This window comes from Struthio camelus, chromosome 3, assembly GCF_040807025.1.
Source record: "Struthio camelus isolate bStrCam1 chromosome 3, bStrCam1.hap1, whole genome shotgun sequence".
Taxonomy (NCBI): Eukaryota; Metazoa; Chordata; class Aves; order Struthioniformes; family Struthionidae; genus Struthio; species Struthio camelus.
Genome location: NC_090944.1, coordinates 429,076 through 451,632, shown reverse-complemented (window position 1 = coordinate 451,632; position 22,557 = coordinate 429,076). Strand labels below are relative to the sequence as shown.

At 56.3% G+C, this 22,557-nt stretch overlaps 1 protein-coding gene across 12 annotated transcripts; it reads left to right on the top strand.

Annotated features, from left to right (window-relative positions):
* The first annotated feature begins 1,191 nt into the window (after nt 1–1,191).
* Nucleotides 1,192–21,001, top strand: LOC138066639 (uncharacterized). 12 transcript variants are annotated; one of them, XR_011139922.1, is made up of 11 exons: nt 1,192–1,295; nt 1,481–1,619; nt 2,473–2,921; nt 3,506–4,032; nt 5,498–5,662; nt 6,112–6,195; nt 7,787–7,938; nt 8,716–13,000; nt 13,796–13,934; nt 17,451–17,638; nt 19,728–20,114. XR_011139922.1 is itself a non-coding variant. In XM_068936540.1 (11 exons), exons 8-10 carry the CDS (start codon nt 10,579–10,581, stop codon nt 15,948–15,950), a joined length of 2,598 nt encoding a protein of 865 aa, XP_068792641.1. In that variant the 5' UTR covers nt 1,192–1,295; nt 1,481–1,619; nt 2,473–2,921; nt 3,506–4,032; nt 5,498–5,662; nt 6,112–6,195; nt 7,787–7,938; nt 8,716–10,578; the 3' UTR covers nt 15,951–15,992; nt 17,451–20,114. The 12 variants fall into 12 exon arrangements, 6 of the variants coding, with proteins under 6 accessions (XP_068792641.1, XP_068792643.1, XP_068792644.1 ...); XR_011139924.1 differs by adding an exon at nt 15,470–15,641 and having other exon boundaries at nt 17,451–20,114; XR_011139923.1 differs by adding an exon at nt 14,948–15,641 and having other exon boundaries at nt 17,451–20,114.
* Nucleotides 21,002–22,557: the final 1,556 nt, after the last annotated feature.

Genomic DNA, 22,557 nt, shown 5'->3' with positions numbered 1-22,557 from the left:
AGAGGGCGTACGCATGCGTACTGGGTTCCCCTTGCTCTCTGTTGCCCCCGCGTGTCAGAAAATCAGTACTGTACTGGAGGGTGCACACGCGCACGGGCCTCGCCGTGCTCCCTGCTGTCCCTGGGTGTCGAGTACTGCAGCCACTACCGCCCTCGCCTGCATACAAAGGACACTGCAGCCAGCCGTCGCACATGTGCCCGGGTTAACTGGTGCCTAGTCTGTGCCTGGGACTGGCAGAGGCCTCAGGGTGCCTGGGAGTATTTTTATTCTAGCCATCTTTGCTTGACATGGCTGTCCTACTCGTAAGCACACTCTCTGGTCCCGCACTGCTCACTGGTGCCCTCGAGTGTCGAAAAAGCAGTACTGCATCAATAACGCGCATATGCGCACTGGTTAAACGTTGCTCACTGCTGTCACCTAGTGGTGAAAATTCTGTACTGCACCCAGCGGGTCTCCCATGAGCATGGGGTTCAGCATGCTCACTGCTGCCCTCGTTTTCGACAAGCCAGTACTGCAGGTAAACTGTGCACAGCTCCATAGTTGCTCTGCAGTGTTCACTGCTGCCATCGGGTGTCGATGACCAGTACTGCAGCCGCTACTGCCCTCGCCGGCATACGGAGAATACTGCAGCCAGCAGTCGTAGACGTGCGCAGTGCCGGTCGCCGTGTTCACTGCTACTCTGCCGTGTTTGGGTAACGGGTAAGCGAAGGGGCCGTGCTCCTCGCCCCTTCCCCGTGCTCACAGACCCGCAGCGCAGAGTGCTTTTCCGTACTGGTGCTTCCTTCCTGTTGTCGCGGGGACGGGCAGTGCCGCCTCGGCGCTGCTCCGCGGTGCCCTCGCACCGGTGCAGCACCGGAGCCCGCTCGCTGATCCCCGCCGGGCTCTCGGGCACGGACCGAGCAGCCCCGGGGCGCCCGCCGCTGAGCGCGAGCCCCGCGGGGCCGCGGCGGGGGCGGCGGGCTGCAGCCCCGCGCCGGGAACACGCGGGGGCGCCGTTCCCCGCCTGGCCCCCCTCCCGCTCCCCCCCTCGCCCCCTCCCCTTCCCTCCGTCCCTCCCACTCCCCGCCTCCCCTCCCCTCCCCTCCCGTTCGGGGTGGAGCCGGCGCATGCGCGGTGCTCGAGAGCCGGCCCCCGGCGCTGCCGCGCCCCGTTCGCGATCGGCCCATGCGCGGAGGGCGGCGCATGCGCGGCGGCGGGGAGCAGCATGGCGGCGCGCGGGGACGGAGTTTTCGCTGGGGCGGCGGCGGGTGCGGGCCGAGGCCGCCCGGAGTCGGGGATCTGGGGGCCCCGGTGAGGTGAGCGCGTCCCCTCGGGCGGCCGCGGGCGTCGGGCGGTTCCTGCCCGCGGGGGCCGTCGCTGCGTGGAGGCGGAGGTGCGGGGCGAGATTTGGGGAGGGGGCTCGGGCCTGGCGCCGGCAGCGCGGCCCAGGGTCAGCCGGGAGCGCGGGTTTGACCGTCCGTTTGCCGTGTGTCGCCCTCAGGGCCCCGGTTCCTCCCCGGCGCGGCCGGGGCGGGCGCTCGCCCCTGCGGAGGCGGCCGGGAGGAGCGGCGAGGCAGGCGGGCCCCGGAGCGGCGCTGGGCGGACGGCTCCCGTCGCGGCAGGCCTGCCCGAGGGTGCTGGTAAGTCGCAAGGAAGCTTAAAGCTACCGGACCAAACCGATTTAAGGTCACTTTGAGCCAGGTGCAGTTAGTGCAGCGCCGAGAACGTTTACTTGAGAGTTGTAGCTAGGGAAACGAGAAGGTGGACAGGGGAAAAATACGCCCAGGCGCCCTGAGGCCTCCCCCAGCTGCGGGCCCAGACTGTGGGCCCCAGCCAACCCGGGCACCAACTGACTGTAACCCCTGCTGAGCCTCGCTGAGCCCCGCGCCCTCCTGCACAGCTGCCCCGAAGCCACGGGGTTCCCCAGTCCGGTATGTGTCGATGGGTCCCCTGTTGCCTCTGACGTCTGCCCAGGCGCTCGTATGCTGCACGGGGGTGTGGGTGTCTCCAGCGGTGGCACAGCAGCCTGACGCCTCCTCTTTTCTGCTCTCCTTAGAGCAGTTCCTTAGGGAACTTACAGCCCTTCTCGGTGACGAACGGTGACAGATAGATGCAGAGGTGGCAAACAGATTTTTCCCTCTGCGCGTGCAAGAGGACTCTCTAAATGTGGCTTGTCCTCGGAGAAGGAGAGAGGTGCTCCTCCAGCCCATAGGACGATGGGTACTGTTAATTACCACCTTTACTTACCAAAAGTGTTGTGAAAGCGGAAGGGACTAGAGATGATGCCTAGCAGATTATGGACTGCGTGTAAAGCTGAAACAAACAGCAAGCCCCTCTGACACCGGAAACGGTTTAGTCCCAAGTAATAGAGGAACGTAGCTTTGAGTAACGCGAAGAGAAGCGGTTACATCAGTCACCCCGGAAACCTTGGAGAAGCGATCCAAAAGTCTGATCCCCTCATGGCCTCATCGGTCTTGTTGGTTTGTCTGGCAGGGTAACCCACTGAAGGAGGACATCTTGAAGAGAAGCAGCTAGACCTAGTGATCCAGTTGTTCGCTTTGGGCATCGCTTCTGAAGCGAGCGTCCGCGTACGGGAGGAATCTAGGAGCCGTGTCAACAAAAGGTTTGAAACGGAGGCGGGCAAATGAAGCGCTGTCGTTCTTCCACGTAGTTAAAGACCAAGAGACTTGCCGGTTAAGCACGCGTACGCGAGGGTTCAAGAAAGGACACTGAACAGTACAATCACACCAAACCGGAATAAAAACGAATAAGCTGTCGTGGAAGGTGGCGTTATGGAAACAGTTCGACCCTAGGTTTCTGAGGAGCAGAGTCTCGCGGACGTCTAGCAGCAAAATTAATTATCTGTTTAAACGCTGGTACAGCAAAGTAACAGCTCGAGCTGGGTGCCTCTGGGGAAGGACCCCGAACAAAGAAATTTGCCAGTAATTCTACTCCTTACAGTCTTATTTCCCCACCTGCCAGCGACAGTCTCTTCCAGTCTTGTGTACTGGAGTCGGTGGTCTCTTCCCTTTTGATTGGTTCACGTCTGCATCCCGGGACGGTTGCTATGTTCCTGTTTTCACGGTGCCTTATCTTACCTGAAGTTACCTCTGTCCAGTGCGTGCTGTATCTTTGAGGGCTGGTTCTAGCTGGGTTTGCAGTCGCATCCTCAGCATTGTCTCTCGAGCTCATTTCCAGTTCACGCCCGCAGCCTTCGTCTACTTCAGGCACTAGTGCTAAGTTGGGCTACAGCTAAATTAAATCCCTTTTCTAACAATGGCGTGGGTGAGCATTAGGGGATGTGCCTGCCTGTCCGATAACCTAGTCCTAACGGCCGTATGTAATGTTTCCAAACTGTTTACCCTGTAACGCGTCGCGTGATGCAAAGCGCTGTATTAAGACCTCTCCTTTAAGGACGGGGCGGGGTGGGGGGGGAAGAACATGGTAAAGAGAAAAAGAACACACGTGAATTTAAGTGTTTCATTGGAGGTAAAAACGCAAGTTTAACAATCCCTGTTTGTTACAGGGATGGAAGCAACGATAGCAAAAGCTGACGAAGAGAAAAGGCGGGCGAGCGGTTTTTGGCAATTAATACCTAAGGCACCGGATGAAACAAGGAAGCCGGAACGAAGTTTAGCGGACCCTTCACCTCAGCAGAAACTGCTACAGAAGGAGGTGTTCTGGCGTGGGCAACTAGTGATAACAAACGCCTGTTATTTCTGTCTCCCAGGGGCAGTGCTGAGGACTAAGTAACCCGTTCCTACCCTGTGGCTACTGTTAGCTGTGTCTGCCGTAGTTTTGCTTTGGGTGTTTCTGTTTGGTGTCGCTATCTTACATGCATCTATGAAAAGGGAAAGATGCGATGCTTTGTAGATTAATTGTCGCGGCTGAAACTGGAGAGACCGGAAAAACGTAAGCGAGCTGGAGGAATGAAATCAAATGGAACCAGCCGAAAGCTGCCTCCGTCTCCCAAAGAGGCAAAGCCCGTTCCTCCTGGTGAGGAAGGATCGCCATCGATGGGGATCAGGATAACAGATGGCCAACATATCACAGGTCTGTACGCGCTACAAAAAGTATGCTGCGTGCGTGTGTTTCTGTGCATGTGTAGACTTCGTGTGTCTATGGAGCATCATATTTTAAAAGCTACAAGACAGCAAATTATTATCTTAAGGGAATGATAGTCAAGTGACCAGAGTTACCGAGAAGGAAGCGAGGGGAGAGAGAGGTGTCTGAATTGTAAAATTAAGAGAGTGATTTCAGGAAGGCTCAGTTAGTGCAACCCCAGGCTAGTGACATGGCCATGGTATTTGGGGAAAGAGGAAGAGGGGAGATAGGAGTAAGGCCAAAGCCTCGTGGCATTTAGGGTCCTCCTCATCAGTTCCGACTTGGAGCGATTTTTAGGAGGATTTAATTTCCTCCAGCAGTGGTAAGATAGCTTTGCGGGCATCAGCAGACCGTGGCGGAAATTCCTGGAGGGAGTCGGGAACGGAGCCGGAGCAAGGAACACGACGCCGCTTTCACTAAACTGAGAGAAGTGTCTGTAAAAAATCTCCTGCCCTAAAGTTGCCGGGACGAGGCAAGCCTTTCTCAGTAATGCTTTCCACGTCTGCTGCTTCCGCGGGAGCAGCACCATTAGAAAACAGCGGTAAGGGAAAGCGGGTGCTGGCAGCAGCATCCTTACATCCATCCCCTTTGAGGCCCGAACAGAAATTCTCCGGCTGCAAGAAGGACTGCTTAGCGGCAATCTGGGCTGTAGCTGCCCTTGAGATTTTTTTTTTTTTTGCCTCTGATGGCACAGATGCAGGCCGATCTGCTCAATTCCCTCTGGAACAGCTAATGCCAGGGAAACGAGTAGACAGCAGCGCATCCTCTCTCCAAGTGGCACAGCGGGCACGAAGCGTAACGGGGGGTGGGTTGCTGCGCAAGCGTTACAAGGAGCGGATCTTCCTCTGCGTGTCTGAGTTGAATGAGGGGCAGAGCGCGGTTGTGCCACAAATGTGGACGCAGAAGGCTTCCGAAAGATTAATCTCTAGCGGCTACTTAGTCCCGCTTCCCTTTCACAGCAACCCGAGGGTCGTCATAGTGACCAGAACGGGGGCTGGGGGAAGCGGTGTTTGTGCCTTGCATGCTATCGTTGACCTTGCTTGCGTGTGTCTTAGTGTGTGTGCTTTTTGCGCCTATAAACGAGTTTGGTTTCTTAAAAATTTCCTGCGGTGCTCTCCGCTTTTTTGCTGTGCTTTATGCTTTGGTAGGGCGATGGATTTTACCGTGCCCCCAGCGACAAGCGCTGGCTGACAAAGTTATCCTGTGCCAGACAAGACGGAGGAGTTCAGACACGCAGCCTGCCAGAAGAACGGTGCCTGGGAGGGGTTGTTGGCCTTGAGCCGTAGGCGCTGATGCGCGTGGCTCGTTCTGTCAGACACGGAGAGGTTTTCGTTGGCTGCAGGAATTGTAGCTTGGCTTTACACCCACCCCATAGCGGTAGTATTTTTGTGTTTATGCGTTGCCTTAATCCTAGGCGTTCGGAACATTGGGGAAGGACTATATGCTGCCGTGAAGAACTACGGGCTGCTGCCCTCAGACCTCTGTCAGTTATCGCGTGTCAGGAGCGGCCAGGAGAATCCAAATGCCAGCGGAAAGGTTCTCTGCCCGGTCCCGAAGAGGAGCCTTCGGCCGTAGGAAGGTTGGCAGCGTCCTTACCGTGACCCGTGAGCCACGCTTCGTGGACCAGCAAAGGAGAGGGGGGAGTAGCGACTGGTAGCCCAGTCGCTATGGCATCGCTGGCGCTAGCAGGCCCGCAAGGTCTGTGTGAAGCCTCACCTGCCTGTCTGGAGCTTTATTTTGGTCTGTTTACCCGGAGTAACCGGCGAGGCCTGAAATGAGAATTTAGGATGGCTAGATGGGTAACCTGTGACCCGACCTGTCCTCGCCTTGCTTTGCTGCCTAGCAGCAAGTAATAACGGGAACTTGGGACCCCAGAATAAAAACTGTTGCAGTGCTTAAGGGAGGACCTGCGTTTGCCCAGGTTAGGGAACCGTAATGAAAGCTTGGGGGGGGGGGGAGCGGGAGGGGGGAGAGGAAGCTCCAAAACAGGAACCTCCCGGTGACCTTGGTGGTTTGATTCATTTGCAGAATAGTGTTCCGAGGGCCAGCAACCTGAGGAGGAGCCGCTCGACCCGTTTTGTTGATTTCGGTGATGCTGTTTTAAGGAAGCACGTAAGTACAGAAGAGCTCTGGGAGGGTTTTCAAACAAGACGGGGAAGAGCGTGGGAAAGCTAGGTGCCGTGAGTACGGAAGTTGTTAAGGGCTGAGAGAATTTGGGGGGTTAAGCGTGCGCACGTGACGGTCTGAAAGGGGCTGATGCACAAGCAGTAGTAAAAGGGCGTGACGGAGTGCAAGGTTCCTCCCCGGTGTGGGCCCGTGCGTGCGCCCTCGCTCTCGCGGACGCAGGCGCTCTGGAGGCGCAGGGATTCGGGCAAGCAGGCCCACAGGCGGACTTGGGGAAAACGGTGTGCAGAGCGCTCGGCGGGTGAGCGGGGCTGGAGCGGGTCGAGGGCTGTCCCGGGCGGGCTGCCTGGGTCCATCCGGTTCTGCTCCCTGTCCCTCTGTCCAGCTCTCCATCTTTCTCTTTCTTTCCCCATAGCTCTGTCCGGTGCCCCATCCCTTTGTTTAGCTACTCGTTGCTCTGCCCAGCTCCCCATCCCTCTTGTACTCTTCCCGTCCCTCTGTCAATACCTGCTTCCCTCTGTCTGCTTCTCCATCCCTCTGACTGGCTCCCTATCGCTCTGTCCAGCTCTTCGTCGTCCTCTTTCTCTCCCGATCCCACTACCTGCCTGCTGTCCCTCTGCCTGGCTCCCCATCCCTCCACCACCCCCCCCCCCCCAACTGCTCTGTCTATCTGCCTCTTCGTACCTCTCTTTGCCCCTTCAGCCCTCCATCCACCTCTCCAGTCTTCTCTGTTTCCATCCCTCTGTTCAGCTCCTTATCCCTCTTTTCCCCTGTACCATCCCATCTCTCTGTCCGACTTCCCCTCTCTCTTTTGGGGGGTTTAGTACCTGTTTTAGCAGACAATCGCGTGTCCCTTTAGGCCCCAGGAAGCAGAAAGTTCTGACCTGACAGCAAAGTATTTGGTCTTTTTAACGCTCTTGCGGCTGAAGGTGACTCCTAATGAAAAGCAATGAGAATTCTGAGGAGTCACTGGAAACGTAAAAGACAGTATCTGCCCTTTTTAAAAGGCTGTGTGCTTCCGCTAATAATACCTGTAGTAATCAAGCCACTAGATTTTTCTGACAATAAGAGCCTTTAAGCTGCGATCGCTACTCGAAAAGTCCAGATATTTTAGAAACTGAACGAGCCTTCTGAGCTTGCTGACTGCAGTACCTCGAAAGATGATCAGAGTGCTGATGTTTTCATGCTTTAGTGTGGTAGAGATGCTCTGTGCAAACATCCCTTGTGTTTAATCTTCAAAACTGCGCAGACTGTCACGGAGCTCTCTTTTGACTATCTACTTTGCGTAACAAACAGAAAGGCAGGAGGTTGACAGTGCTAAATGAGTAAGGTCATTGCTTGTTTAGGGGTTGCAAATTTTATGGAATTTTGTCCTTTTAAATCTCATCTAGAATATGCTTGCAAAAAATCCCTGGGAAGAAAACAAGGAGTATAAGCAGCTTTTTAATATTATTAGCAATACTTATGCGTTCTGGATGGGTTCCTAGGGTCCCCCATGGTCTTCTGCCCTCCCCATTACCCCCAAATTTACCCATTTTGCAGTGTTTTGGCACTTATTTTGCTCTTTCTTGTCCCGAAGCAGGTCAGGGTTTGGTGTGGACAGAGGGGGGAAGGAGCCAGCTGTGAGTAAATGGGCCCTGGATGGCATCGCGGGGACACGGCGAATCCTGGCACAGCCCATCTTCAGCACGGGGAGAGGCCGGAGTGCTGCCGTGATGAGTGCTGAGAAAGGTACCTCTCTTTGGATTATGTGCACCCCAGAGCCCACCTTCTGGCCTTTCATTCTCCCCCGATCCCTCCTGTCAAGTATTTGTGCTCTGCGGATGCCTGAGTTTGGCTTTTTGTGACTTGTAGGTTCCTCCGCTGAGGTTCTTTTTGCCCCTGAGGTCCTCCCTTTCACCATCTTGTCCCCACAGAACCCTGAATTGTTTCTTCTCCCTCGCCCAGCCCACAACATCCCTTCCTTTTCCTTTTCTTTTTTGCTGCCCCTCGATCCTTCCTTTTGCAATTTTGCACCACCAGTTCACTCTGTTAAGCTCTTCTATCTTTTGGGCTTTTTGCACCCCCCACCCCCCACCCCCTTTGTAAAGCTTTTTTTGTGCCGCTTACAAGCTTCTGGCTTTTTTTCCCCTGAGAAGCCTTCCTTCTGGCTTTGTGTGTCAGCACCCTCCCCTTTTTGAATAAAGCAGAGATTAAAGGCAAACTCGGTATCTCTTTATGCAGCTGCAACCCTTTGGAGGGGAAGCAAATATGTTATTGTGGTTTGTAGTATTTCTGGGCTAACTCTGGGGAAATCCTCATCACAGTTTGGATTTTTTGTTGTTGTTTCTATAAGTTCGTTGCTTTGAAAGTTTGAAACTAGTATTCGTTTGGCTTACTGCCTTACTGTCATAACTGAGCGTAAAGCAGAGATTGTGTTGCCATTGCATATGACCTCCCTCATATGGTGCTTGCGTTCATATACGTGTGTTCTCCCCAGGAGTACTCTTGCCTTTTCCTTACCTTTAGTAAACAAACGCCTTTCTGAGCCAATACCGAGCAACACGGTGGATGTGCTTCTAGCGCTAACGTCGCGTCGCAGGAGGCAGCTGAGAGCAGTCGATAAGCCGGTGCTCTAGACATGCAAAGGGAGGAAGAAGCGGACTAGCTATTGAGCTTCCCTCGAGAGCAGAGGAAGAGGAGAAGAAACCCAGGGGGCGGTCATACGCCCGCTGACGATTCCGGAGGCTTTGCCTTGCAATGCGTTTCTCCTGGTAGGCGGCAGCACTCATTGCCCGTGGCGGGTAAGGGCCGGAACCACCTTGCGCTGAGGGCTCAGCAGAACCAGAGAGGCGAGGGTGTCCCTGGGGTGGCTGCGGGTGCCTGGATTTCTCCGGCCCACCTCAAGGCATGCGTTGCGGGGAGAAAAGGGTGCGGGCTTTCAGGGGCCTGACAGTGCTCTGCTCCGTGCGGGCACAGGGCAGGGTCTGCCCTGAACACATGTTTGCCTCTCCCTGTCTTTGTTTTAATTCCTGCCTTTAGGGCTGAGGTTCCTCCCCAGAGCAGACTTGTACGTGTGCCCTCGCTCGTGTAGATGCAGATGGCCTGGAGGTGTGGGGAGGCAGGCTGTCCCGCGAGAAGGACTTTTGCGCGGCGTCCCGGGGAGGATAGCTGTGATGTACCTCGTGCACCCAAGGGTGTTGGTAAGCGACAAGATAACAAGTGGCTGTTTCCTGGTCACTCCCCTCACTAGAGAAAAATCGATTTACAGATTGGCTTTCACATGGAGAGAGAAACAGTACACCTTTCCTCAGGTCTGGTTGGGGTTTCACAGTGTGCCTGCACTAACACGTGGTCGTTGTCAGAGACGGTTTAGACGGGTTGCTTGCAGAGAGGTAGGAAAGGCATTACCTTTCGTGGACAGTGCTGTGGTGGGCAGAGCTACGGACGAAGAGGTGTGAGAGCGAGGTGCCTGAGCCTTAAAACTGACTGGAAGGGACAGGATTCAAGGCCGGTTGGTGCACAGCACACAGCGCAACGCCAGGCTCATTATAAAGGTACTGTAATTGGGGAAACGGCCCGCTGACAGAAGAAGAAAGGTTAAAGCTCTGTGTGAAATAAAGGGTCCTTCCCATTAGTGCTGAGGAAGAGGGTTGTGTTTCTTAGAGCGGCGTATCCGTCACTTTTCTGGTAGCAGCAGAGCACCGCAGTGGGAGGTTCTGGAAGAGTCAGGAGCAGAACTGGCAGGAGGCTCTTTTCCCTGTCCGGATGGAAAAACGGCTGTAAGCACGCTTGCCAGAAACCGAGGAGGCCGAGGACGAGGCCCGGCTGGGGCCCTTGCCTTGGGCCCTGACTGCGGGCACCCGGCGCGCCCTGCCACCCGAGGCCTGCTCGCCCCAGGCGCGACTGCCACCGCCACCACCCCTCGGCGCTGCTGCGCCCCGGTGCTGCACCGCCGCCGGGACACGGGGTGCTCGTGAGGTCCCCGCCACCGTCTCCTCCTGCAGGACACAGGTGCCCGGGGGGAGGGTACGAAAGGGTCGGGGCGGCCCGACCGGAGGGTGCGGGGAGCGGCGGCGGCCGCTGCCGGCCTAGGCCAGCGGGGTCGCGCATGCGCACTGGGTCAGACCGGCTCGCGGCTGCGGCAAGCGGAGTGGCGCATGCGCATTGGGGGGCGACCCGCTTACTCCCTGCTGCCCTCAAGTGACTACGAACCGGTACTGCAGGCAGGGGATGAACGCATGCGCACTGCTCCAGATGTGCTCCATGCTGCCCTCGGGTGATGCCACCCCAATAGTGCAGCCAGCCGACGAACGCATGCGTCCTGGACGCATCGGTTCCGTGGTGCCCCTCGAGCGATGAAAGCCTGCCAGCCAACCAGCCGCCTCGCGCATGCGCGCCGCCCCGACACTGCTCCCTGCGGCCCTCAGCTACGAACAGCGTAGTACTGCAGGCAGCCGCTGCGCGCATGCGCACTTGCTCGGCGTGGCTCGTTGGTGCCCTCGGCTGGCCAGAAATCAGTACTGCAGCCGAAGCGGGGCGCATGCGCAGTGGTTTCGGCGTGGCTCGTTGGTGCCCTCGGCTGGCCAGAAATCGGTACTGCAGGCGAAGCGGGGCGCAGGCGCAGTGGTTTCGGCGTGGCTCGTTGGTGCCCTCGGCTGGCCAGAAATCGGTACTGCAGGCGAAGCGGGGCGCATGCGCAGTGGTTTCGGCGTGGCTCGTTGGTGCCCTCGGCTGGCCAGAAATCGGTACTGCAGCCGGAAAAATCGGTACTGCAGGCGAAGCGGGGCGCATGCGCAGTGGTTTCGGCGTGGCTCGTTGGTGCCCTCGCCTGGCGAAAAATCGGTACTGCAGGCGAAGCGGGGCGCATGCGCAGTGGTTTCGGCGTGGCTCGTTGGTGCCCTCGGCTGGCGAGAAATCGGTACTGCAGCCGAAGCGGGGCGCAGGCGCAGTGGTTTCGGCGTGGCTCGTTGGTGCCCTCGGCTGGCCAGAAATCGGTACTGCAGCCCGAAAATTCGGTACTGCAGGCGAAGCGGGGCGCATGCGCAGTGGTTTCGGCGTGGCTCGTTGGTGCCCTCGGCTGGCCAGAAATCGGTACTGCAGGCGAAGCGGGGCGCAGGCGCAGTGGTTTCGGCGTGGCTCGTTGGTGCCCTCGGCTGGCCAGAAATCGGTACTGCAGCCGGAAAAATCGGTACTGCAGGCGAAGCGGGGCGCATGCGCAGTGGTTTCGGCGTGGCTCGTTGGTGCCCTCGCCTGGCGAAAAATCGGTACTGCAGGCGAAGCGGGGCGCATGCGCAGTGGTTTCGGCGTGGCTCGTTGGTGCCCTCGGCTGGCGAGAAATCGGTACTGCAGCCGAAGCGGGGCGCAGGCGCAGTGGTTTCGGCGTGGCTCGTTGGTCCCCTCGGCTGGCCAGAAATCGGTACTGCAGCCCGAAAAATCGGTACTGCAGGCAGCCGCTGCGCGCATGCGCACTTGCTCGGCGTGGCTCGTTGGTGCCCTCGGCTGGCCAGAAATCAGTACTGCAGCCGAAGCGGGGCGCATGCGCAGTGGTTTCGGCGTGGCTCGTTGGTGCCCTCGGCTGGCGAGAAATCGGTACTGCAGGCGAAGCGGGGCGCATGCGCAGTGGTTTCGGCGTGGCTCGTTGGTGCCCTCGCCTGGCGAAAAATCGGTACTGCAGGCGAAGCGGGGCGCATGCGCAGTGGTTTCGGCGTGGCTCGTTGGTGCCCTCGGCTGGCGAGAAATCGGTACTGCAGCCGAAGCGGGGCGCAGGCGCAGTGGTTTCGGCGTGGCTCGTTGGTGCCCTCGGCTGGCCAGAAATCGGTACTGCAGGCGAAGCGGGGCGCAGGCGCAGTGGTTTCGGCGTGGCTCGTTGGTGCCCTCGGCTGGCCAGAAATCGGTACTGCAGCCGGAAAAATCGGTACTGCAGGCGAAGCGGGGCGCATGCGCAGTGGTTTCGGCGTGGCTCGTTGGTGCCCTCGCCTGGCGAAAAATCGGTACTGCAGGCGAAGCGGGGCGCATGCGCAGTGGTTTCGGCGTGGCTCGTTGGTGCCCTCGGCTGGCGAGAAATCGGTACTGCAGCCGAAGCGGGGCGCAGGCGCAGTGGTTTCGGCGTGGCTCGTTGGTCCCCTCGGCTGGCCAGAAATCGGTACTGCAGCCCGAAAAATCGGTACTGCAGGCAGCCGCTGCGCGCATGCGCACTTGCTCGGCGTGGCTCGTTGGTGCCCTCGGCTGGCCAGAAATCAGTACTGCAGCCGAAGCGGGGCGCATGCGCAGTGGTTTCGGCGTGGCTCGTTGGTGCCCTCGGCTGGCGAGAAATCGGTACTGCAGGCGAAGCGGGGCGCAGGCGCAGTGGTTTCGGCGTGGCTCGTTGGTGCCCTCGGCTGGCGAGAAATCGGTACTGCAGGCGAAGCGGGGCGCAGGCGCAGTGGTTTCGGCGTGGCTCGTTGGTGCCCTCGGCTGGCCAGAAATCGGTACTGCAGGCGAAGCGGGGCGCAGGCGCAGTGGTTTCGGCGTGGCTCGTTGGTGCCCTCGGCTGGCCAGAAATCGGTACTGCAGGCGAAGCGGGGCGCAGGCGCAGTGGTTTCGGCGTGGCTCGTTGCTGCCCTCGGCTGGCCAGAAATCGGTACTGCAGGGGTAAGGCGCTCGCATGGGCGTTCGGTTTCCCCTGCTCACTGCTGCCCTCCGGTGTCGACACGCCACTTCTGCAGCCGCCGCTGCCCTCGCCGGCGTACGGCGAATACTACAGCCAGCCGGCCCGCACCCGCGCAGTGCCGGTCACCGTGTTCGCCCCTACTCCGCCGTGTGTCGCTAACGGGTAAGCGAAGGGGCCGTGCTCCTCGCCCCTTCCCCGTGCTCACAGACCCGCAGCGCAGAGTGCTTTTCCGTACTGGTGCTTCCTTCCTGTTGTCGCGGGGACGGGCAGTGCCGCCTCGGCGCTGCTCCGCGGTGCCCTCACACCGGTGCAGCACCGGAGCCCGCTCGCTGATCCCCGCCGGGCTCTCGGGCACGGACCGAGCAGCCCCGGATCGCCCGCCGCTGAGCGCGAGCCCCGCGGGGCCGCGGCGGGGGCGGCGGGCTGCAGTGCGCGTGCGGGAGCGGCCGGCTGCAGCCCCGCGCCGGGAGCACGCGGGGGCGCTCTTCCCCGCCTGGCCTCCCTCCGCTGCTCCCCTCCTCCCCCCCTCCCCTTCCCTCGCCTCCCTCCGCTCCCCTCCTCCCCCCTCCCCTCCCCTCCCGCTCGGGGTGGAGCCGGCGCATGCGCGGTGCTCGAGAGCCGGGCCCCTGGCGCTGCCGCGCCCCGTTCGCGGGCTGCGCATGCGCGGCGGCGGGGAGCAGCATGGCGGCGCGCAGGGACGGAGTTTTCGCTGGGACGGCGGCGGGTGCGGGCCGAGGCCGCCCGGAGTCGGGGATCTGGGGGCCCCGGTGAGGTGAGCGCGTCCCCTCGGGCGGCCGCGGGCGTCGGGCGGTTCCTGCCCGCGGGGGCCGTCGCTGCGTGGAGGCGGAGGTGCGGGGCGAGGTTTGGGGAGGGGGCTCGGGCCTGGCGCCGGCAGCGCGGCCCAGGGTCAGCCGGGAGCGCGGGTTTGACCGTCCCTTTGCCGTGTGTCGCCCTCAGGGCCCCGGTTCCTCCCTGGCGCGGCCGGGGCGGGCGCTCGCCCCTGCGGAGGCGGCCGGGAGGAGCGGCGAGGCTGGCGGGCCCCGGAGCGGCGCTGGGCGGACGGCTCCCGTCGCGGCAGGCCTGCCCGAGGGTGCTGGTAAGTCGCCAGGAAGCTTAAAGCTACCGGACCAAACCGATTTAAGGTCACTTTGAGCCAGGTGCAGTTAGTGCAGCGCCGAGATCGTTTACTTGAGAGTTGTAGCTAGGGAAATGAGAAGGTGAACAGAGGAAAAGTACTCCCAGGCACCCGCACCCTGAGGCCTCCCCCAGCTGCGGGCCCAGACTGTGGGCCCCAGCCAACCCGGGCACCAACTGACTGTAACCCCCGCTGAGCCTTGCTGAGTCCTCCCTCCTCTACAGCTGCCCCTAAATAGTACCTTGGTTTTAATAATTTAAATTAATTTATTAATTTATGAATTAACAGATTAATTTGTAAAAGGTGTTCTAATACATATCGGGTGTGATCTGTGTCTCCCCCTTGACTCCTTCCCACTTTAGAGAAGAGGGAATTTACAGTGCTTCTTGCTGAAGAATGTTGATGGGTGGATGCACAGATGACAAATGGATTTTTCTCTCTTTTCCTCACCACCGAGCCCTCTGTATGTGCAAGAGGACTCTCTAAGTGTGGCTGGTCTGAGATAATAGTGCTGTGCACAATGCTTAAGGAGAATATTAACATAGAACTGCAGGCTAAGGGATAACCTAAAACACTAAAAGGCTCAGGAAAAAGCTAGGAGAACAGTGAGGGGCTATGGGAAGCCCCAGTGATGCTACAGAAAACAGCCTGGCTTTTAGGCACGTTCTCAGAGAAGGAGCAATGTCTTACTCCAGCCCATAGGCAATGGGTGCTATTAATTACCACCTGTAATTACCAAAAGTTCTGTAAAAGCGGAAGGGGCTAGAGATGATGCATAGCAGATTATGAACTATAAAGTTGAAACAACAATCTTCTCTTAAAATAGAAACACGTTAGTCCTAAGTAATAGATGAATGTAGCTTTGAGTAACGTGAAGAGAAGTGGTTAAGTCAGTCACCCTGAAAACCTTTGAGAAGTGGTCCAAAAATCTGGTACCCTCATGGCCTCATCAGTCTTTCGGGTTTGTTTGGTAGGGTGGCCCACTGAAGGGGGACACCTTGAAGAGAAGCAGCTAGACGTCATGATGCAGTTGTTCATTTTGGTCATCGCCTCTGAGGTAAGCATCCAAGTACAGGAGGGATAATCTAGGAGATGTATCAAAAAGGTAACAGGTTTGAAACAGAGGCAGGCAAATTAAGTGCTGTCATTCTTCCATGTAGTTAAAGACTGAGAGAATTGTTGGTTAAGCACGTGTATACAAGGGTTTGAGAAAGGATATTGAATGGTACAATAACAGTGAACCAGAATAAGGTTTCATGGAAGATGGCATAGGTGTGTACTAGGTGATGTGCCTGCCTGTCTAATAACCTAGCCCTAGTTGCTGTATGTTTTGTTACCAAACTGTTTACCCTGTAATGTATGATGCCAAGTGCTGTTATAGCACCTTTCCTTTAAGGAAAAGAAAATAAAAAAAGAACATGGTAAAGAGAAAAAGAACATGCACAAATGTAAGTGTTTCATTGAAGGTAAAATGCAAGTTTATCTGTTTGTTACAGAGATGGAAGCAATGATAGCAAATGCTGACAAAGAGAAAAGATGGACAAGCAGTTTTTTGTGATTAATACCTAATGGACTGGATGAAACAGGGAAGCAAAAATGAAGCTTAATGGACCCTTAATATCATCAGAAACTGCTACAGAAGGAGGTGTTCTACTATGGGTAACTAAGGTAACTATTATAACAAATCCCTGTTATTTCTGTCTCCCGGGGGTGGCACTGAGGACTAAAGTAACCCGTTCTTACCTTTTGGATATTGTTAACTGTATCTGCCTCAGTTTTGCTTTGGTTGTTATCTTATATCCGTATACAAAAAGGAAAAGATATAATACTTGTTAGAGTAATTGCTATGGCTGAAATTGAACAGACCAGGAAAACGCAAGCAAGCTGAAGTAATAAAATCAAATGGAACCAACTGAAAGCTGTCTCCATCTCCCCAAAAGGGAAACCCCATTCCTCCTGTTGAGGAAGGATCCCTAGGAATAGTGATCAGGATAACAGATCACCAACATATAACAGAAGGTCTGCACGTGTTACAAAAAGTATGCTGCATACATATTTCTTTGCATGTGACTTTATGTATCTATGAAGCATCATATTTTAAGAGCTACAAGACAGCAACTTATTATCATAGGGGAATGATAGTCAAGTGACCAGAGTTCCCGAAGAGGAAGTGAGAGTGAGAGAGAAGTATCTGAATTGTAAAATTAAGAGGTGAATTTCAGGAAGGCTCAATTGGTGCAACCCCAGGTTCCTGATATGGCAATGGTATTTGGGGAAACAGGAATATAGTAGCTAGAAAAAAGGTTAAACCCTTATGAAATTAAGACTCTTTCTTGTCAGTTCCAACTTTAGGGCAATTTTAGGAGGATTTAATTTCCTCCGGCAGTGTTAATATAACTTGCGTGGTATCGGCAGACCACGGTGGGAATTACGGGAAAGGAGTCAGGAATGGAGCTGGAACAAGGAACATGATGCTGCTTTCACTCAACTGAAAGAAGCGGCTGTAAAATCTCCTGCCCTCAAATTCCCAGGACAAGGCAAGCCTTTTTCAGTAAGGATTCCCACATCTACTGATTCCATGGGAGCAGCGCTGCTGCAAAAGAGCAGTAGAGGGAAAGTGGGTGCCAGTGGCATCATCCTTACATCCCCTTTGAGGCCCGAACAGAAACTCTCTGGCTGTGAGAAAGACTGTTTAGAAGCAATCTGGGCTGTAACTGTCTTTGAGACTTTTACCTTTTATCAGCCCAGATGCAGCCCAATCTGCTCAATTCCCTCTAAACTAGCTCATGTCAGGGAAATAAATAGGCAGCAGAGTATCCTCTGTCTAAGTGGGACAGTGGGCACTGATCTTAACAAGGGGGGAGTTACAGTGCAAGTGTACCAAGAAGCGGATCATCTTCTGTGCATCTGAATTGAATGAGGGGTAGAGCGTGGTTGTGCCAAAAATGTGGACACAGAAGGCTTCTGAAAGATTAAGCTCTAGGAGCTACTTAGTCTAACTTCCCTTTCACAGCAACCCAAGTGTCTTCATGGCTTCCAAAAGGGGAGTTGGGGGAAGCGGTATTTGTGGCTTGCCTGTGCTCGTTTGCTTTGCTTGTGTGTATATTAGATCTGCTTTTGTGCATATAAACGGGTTTGTCTTATGATTTTCTGCAGAGCTCTGATTTTTTTTTTTTTTTTGCTTTGCTTTATACTTTCGGAGGATGATGGATTTTACCGTGCCTCCATCAACAAGTGCTGGCTGACAAAGTTATAATGTCCCAGCGGAGACTCTTAGGCAAGACGGAGGAGTTCAGACACGCAGCCTGCCAGAAGAACGTCACCTGGGAGGGGTTGCTAGCCTTGAGCTATAGGCGCTGATGCATATGGCTCATTCTGGCAGACACGGAGGGGTTTTCTTTGGTGGCAGAAATTGTAGCTTGACTGTACACCCTATAGCGGCAGTATTTTTGTGTTTATAAATTGTGTTAATCTTAGGTATTCAGAACATCGGGGATCGACTACATGCTGCCATGAAGAACTACAGGCTACCGCGCTCAGACCTTTGTAAGTTACAGCGTGTCAAGAGCGGCCAGGAGAATCCAAATGCCAGTGGAAAGATTCTCTGCGTGGTCCTGCTGAAGAACTTCGGCTGTAGGAAGGTTGGCTGCATCCTCACTGGACTTGTGAGTAATAAGCCACAATTCATGGACCAGCCAAGGAGAGAGGGGAATAGTGGGCCCGTGGGTGCACCCTCGCTCTTGCAGACACAGACACTCTGGAGGTATAGGGATACAGGCAAGCAGGCCCACAAGTGGCCTCCACGTGCCTTTCGGTGTGGCTGCGGGTCCTCCACACAGCAGTGCCCAAGTGGACTTTGGGCCCAGCGGTACACAGAGAGCTCTGCAGCTCAGCAGGTGAGTGGAACTGGAGCGTGTTGAGGGCTGTTCCGGGCTGTCTGGATCCATCTGGTTCCATTCGCTGTCCCTCTGTCCAGCGCTCCATCTTTTTCTTTCTTTCCCCGTAGCTCTGTCCGATACCCCGTCCCTTTGTTTAGCTACTCAGTGCCCTGCCCAGTTCCCCATCCCTCTGGTACTCTTTGCATCCCTCTGTCAATATCTTCCTCCCTCCGACTGGCTCCCTATCGCTCTATCCAGCTCTCCATCATCCTTTTCCCCTCTCTGTCCCACTACCTGCCCGCTGTTCCTCTGTCCAGCTCCCCATCCCTCTGCTGCTCTTGTCTGTCTCTTTGTACCTTTCCAGCCTTCTCTCCCCCTCTCCAGCCTTCTCTTTCTATTTCTGTCCCTCTGTTCAGCTCCCCATCCATCTATTTGTCTCCCTATCCCTCTTTTCCCCTGTTCTATCTCATCTCTCTGTCTGACTTCCCCTCCCTCTTTTTTTTCTCTCCACCTTTCTGGTTGGCTCTTCGTCCTTCTCACTCTCTTCCCATTGCTCTGACTGGCTCCCTTTCCCTCTCTTCCAGTCCCCGTTCCTCTGTCTGGTTCTCCACCCTTCTCTTTTGCTTCCCGTCCCTCTGTCTTCTTCCCCTTCCCTCCTTTCCTCTCTTTATTCTTCTGTCCACTTCTACATCCCTCTTTTTCTCTCTTCTGCTCCCTGGTCCTCTGTCCAGCCCTCCACCTGTCTGGCCCTCTGTCCTCTTTTTCTCTTCCTTTGTCCAGGGCCCTGACCCTGGGGCTAGGTCTCTATCCTTCTCTTTCTTTTTCCATCTGTCAGCCAAGCTCTCTATCCCTCTTTTCTTCTGTTCTGCTCCCTGTCCCTCTGTCCAGCTGAAGGTTCATCATTCCTTTGTGTTTTGTCTGGTGTGGAAGGTGTCAAGAGGCAATTGGTGCTCGGCAGAGACGATCAGTAGCAACCAGAGGGTCCCATCAATCTGCCTGGTTCAGGTCATGTCAGATACCCCTGCAGTGACTCTGTGCAGAGGCATGGGGCTGCGGATGTGCAGTGGGGGAGCACTAATGGGCCAAAGATGCTGTGGGGGGATGTGGTAGACATTAGCATGTGGTAGAGATTAGCAGAGGCTCTGAGTATTCGGGTGTTAGGACAGGTGCAGGTAGGGCAGGGTGTGCTAGGGCAGTCTGGAGCTGCTGTTGTCCGTCTTACACGTCAGCGCAGTCTGCAGTTACTGTGTCTTGTCTGCCTGTGCGCAGACAGGGCTGCTGCGCGGTGCAGTTGGAGTCGTGATTGTGTCGCTGGCATTGAGCCCTGTTTTCTGACTTTATGCAAACTGTTGTCTTCCCTACATCAGCCTTACTCTGCTCCTCTTCCAGGAGCCTGTGCTCAGCTCTGCTTTCCAACACGCTGTCACGTCACAGGGATTTCCAGCACGGTCTGTCTAACTTGGGCCACATGCTAGGCAGCCTGAACGAGTGAAGCAAAATCCTTCTTCTGTCATTGTCCAGGCCAGAGTCAGTTTCCCATCAGCTCAGTCTCCAGAGTTTGGAGTTTTTGGAGGCCTTAGTTTTTATCCTGCCTTGGCTGGACAGTGCTTTCTGAGAGTGTCCGTCAGCGGCACAGTTTCCCTGAGGAGGACCATCTACCGAAGGCTGGAGGTGGCCGAGTGCCTGAGCGAGCCTGACTGTATGTGAGGGCTGCCGTGACATCCTTGCGATAAAACGGAGCCTGAGAGAGTGACTGGAGCAGTGTAGAGGGTCAGTCATAATTGTGGGAACAGTTACGGGCCTTGGACAAGGGAGTAGTTCTAGGAGGGCTGCGCAGTTGCCTGGCATCTCAGTAACTGTTCTGGCTTCTTTGCAGGTGCTGAAGCATAGTCTGGCAGTCGAAGGAGCGGTGTCACAGCTGGGAGCTCTGCGGAGATCTGTGGTTGGCCATGAAGGTCGAGCTCTGACTTGCAGCGTGGACGCAGCTAAGTCTTGGGGCTGCACTGTGTGTGTGCAGGGCTGGGAGGTGGAAGGTGGTTGTCCCCTAGGTGGTTGCTGGAGTCACTGGCTGTGGATGTTTGCCCATGGAGCTGAGGGGACCAAAAATATTAATTGTCTGTAATGGAGTTGAATAAGCGCTTGCAATGTTTCAGGTAGGTTCAGTGGAAGTGCAGCTTACTGCAGTCCTGTGGAGCGATTCTTGCATGTGCTCACATTTGAATGGTGGCTAAGACCAAGCTTATAAACAGCAACTGTAACGTGATTCTGATGCATATCTTCCTGTTCTGCTGTACTTCTAAATGAAGGGGAAACTTCTTAAGCTGTGGGCAAAACTTGCAAGCTCATGTGTACTTTGGTGTTTCTTGCTTAAAGCTGAGGGTTTGGAGTTTTTCACTTGAGGTTTATTGTTTAGTTTGTTGTTGAGGGTCTGTCACTCAGGGGCTATGGTTTATTACTTTATTTTGTGGGGCTGTCTTTATCAGTCAGGGTTTACAGTTTGCTGACTTAGCGATCAGGGCGCAGGATTTAAAATCCAACCTCATCCGTAAATTTTAAAGCAACCACTTGGGTTCCAAGATTTGCAGTTTGTCACTTAGGGTTCAGGGCTTACGCCTTACTGATAAATGACAAGGGCTGAATCCTTAGATAATAAACTGTAAGCCCCGAAGCCTAAGCAGCAGGCTGCAAACCCTTCTCTGGGGTTCCTAACCTTCCCCTGTTCCCAGCGTTCAGCTTTGTGCACTGACCTGAGGTCTGGATTTGATAAGGCGCAGGCCCATCGCACTGAGAGTGGTGATGTGACAGGTGAGGTGAGAGCTGTGAAAGTGTCTTGCAGGGCTCTAGTCTGGGGTAGGGCAGTAGTGCAGACAGGCAGGATCAGAGATCAAAGATCTTCTCACCTGTCAGAGCTGAATCCTATCCCTGAAGGAAAAAGTAGAGGGGATAGGCTGTCAGCTACTCAGACGCCTGCCGCGTCAAGGGCAGCAGCAGGAGCTGACCCTTCCCCAAAGGACCGACGAACGCTGGTGCGGAGATGACTCTTCAGGTGTCACAGGGTAAGGGGAAGCATGCTGGCACTGAGCTCCATGGCAAACTCCCTCCCAGGTGTTGCTTCTGCGCAGTAAAACAATAAACAGTTGCTTTACTCTTTGCACTCGTGTCTGTGGTTCCTGCCGTCGCTTTGCCTGAAGATGATGCCCAGGGGAGGAGGTTACACATTGTGTCTGGGATTGGGAGCTGGTCCCCACATCCTTTGTTCTTGGGGGTCCCTGCGGTTCCCAGGGACCCCAGTGCTGTTCACAGGGCTCGGGGTAACTTCCCTTGCATTGCCTTGACCCTTGGGGCTCTTGGTGGAGATTTCCATTATCCTGGGGGCAGCCAGGGCCCCTTCAGGGCTGTGTGAAGTCCCCAGACTGCCCTCAGATTTGCTTTCAGCACTCTGCAACGTCCCTCATGTGTCGGTGGCCTGTGTCCCTGGTGCTGGGAGACAGTTTTCCTGGGGAAAGGGGGAGCCTGCAGGCACCTTGGCGTCAGCTGCACTGAGCCCTGTGACATGCCTTGTGGCCCCTTTAGTGTGCGCAAAGGCCCTTCACTTGAATTTTGGTTTGCCCAAGAGCCCTGCATTTGCCCTTTGGTGGTCCTCAGGACACCTCAATTCACATTTTGGGTTGCTGGCAAGCCCTCTGTGTGCTTTTTCGCGTGCCCTGGGGCCCGATGTTTGTTTTGCAGCACACCGCAAAGTTCTCTGTTTATCTTTCTCCCCTGTCCCTGAGTTTTCTGGGTGCTTTTTGGTGTGCCCCAGGGTCCTGCCTTTGCCTTTTGGTGCCCCCAGAGTCACTCTGTTTTCTCTATCATCACCTGGTAACTTTTTTTTAACTTTTGTTGCACCCAGACCTCTTGATTTGTTCTCTTGTCCCCTGAATACTCCCTTTTCCTCTCTGTACCCCCCAGGGCTCTCCCTTCAGCTTTTAGCGAGCACCTCTCAGGCGCTGGGGTGCCTCTGCTGCCCTGGCAGCCCCAGCTGTCCCTGATGGGGCTGAGGGTAATTCCCTTCCCCTGGTTCCTGAGGGCTGCAGCTGGGGGCCCTGGGGCTGGAACAAGCCCCAGGTGGGGCTGGGGGCCACGGCAGGCATGTGCCGGGGCTGGGGCCGCAGTCGGGAGGAAGCTCGTGCAGGGGCCGGTCTGGGACAACGGAGCTGCCTCTGAGCACCGCCCGCCGGGACCGGCGCTGCGGCCGCACCGCGGAGGAGGTGAGCGGGGCCGGGGGGTGCGCGCGTCCCGGCAGACGGGAGCATCTCGGGCCAGCGGAAACTGCGCCGGGGATGGCGGTGCACCGGGGCGGTGGGGAAGAGCGGAGCACCGGGGCCACGGGGAGTGGTCAGGAAGGGGGTGCGCCGGGGCTGGGGGGGAGGTAGGAGGGGGGCCAGGGCTGTGATGGGGCGAGGAGCGGAGAGAAAAGGGGGGCGCCAGGGCGAGGGTGGAGCGAGGAAGGGGTTGCACCGGGGCTGGAGGAGGAAAGAAAAGGGGCGTCGGGGCTGCAGTGGTGCGGGGGGAGGGAGGACGGGGGGGCGTCGGGGCTGGCGGGGTTGGTTTATTGCGCGGTGGGAGTGGCCCGAGGGGTCCTGGGTCAGACCGGGACCGTGTCGGGGGGGGCGGGGGAAGGAGAGATCCCAGAGGAAGGCCTGGGAGAGTCGCAGTGGGGGCAG

Excerpts from the sequence above, each read along its gene's own strand:
- LOC138066639 (XM_068936540.1), top strand. The coding sequence starts at position 10,579 with ATGCGCGCCGCCCCGACACTGCTCCCTGCGGCCCTCAGCTACGAACAG. Across the intron at positions 13,001-13,795 it reads CCGCCGTGTGTCGCTAACGG|GGCCCCGGTTCCTCCCTGGC; the intron begins GTAAGCGAAGGG and ends TGTCGCCCTCAG. Across the intron at positions 13,935-15,913 it reads AGGCCTGCCCGAGGGTGCTG|GGAAACCCCATTCCTCCTGT; the intron begins GTAAGTCGCCAG and ends TCTCCCCAAAAG.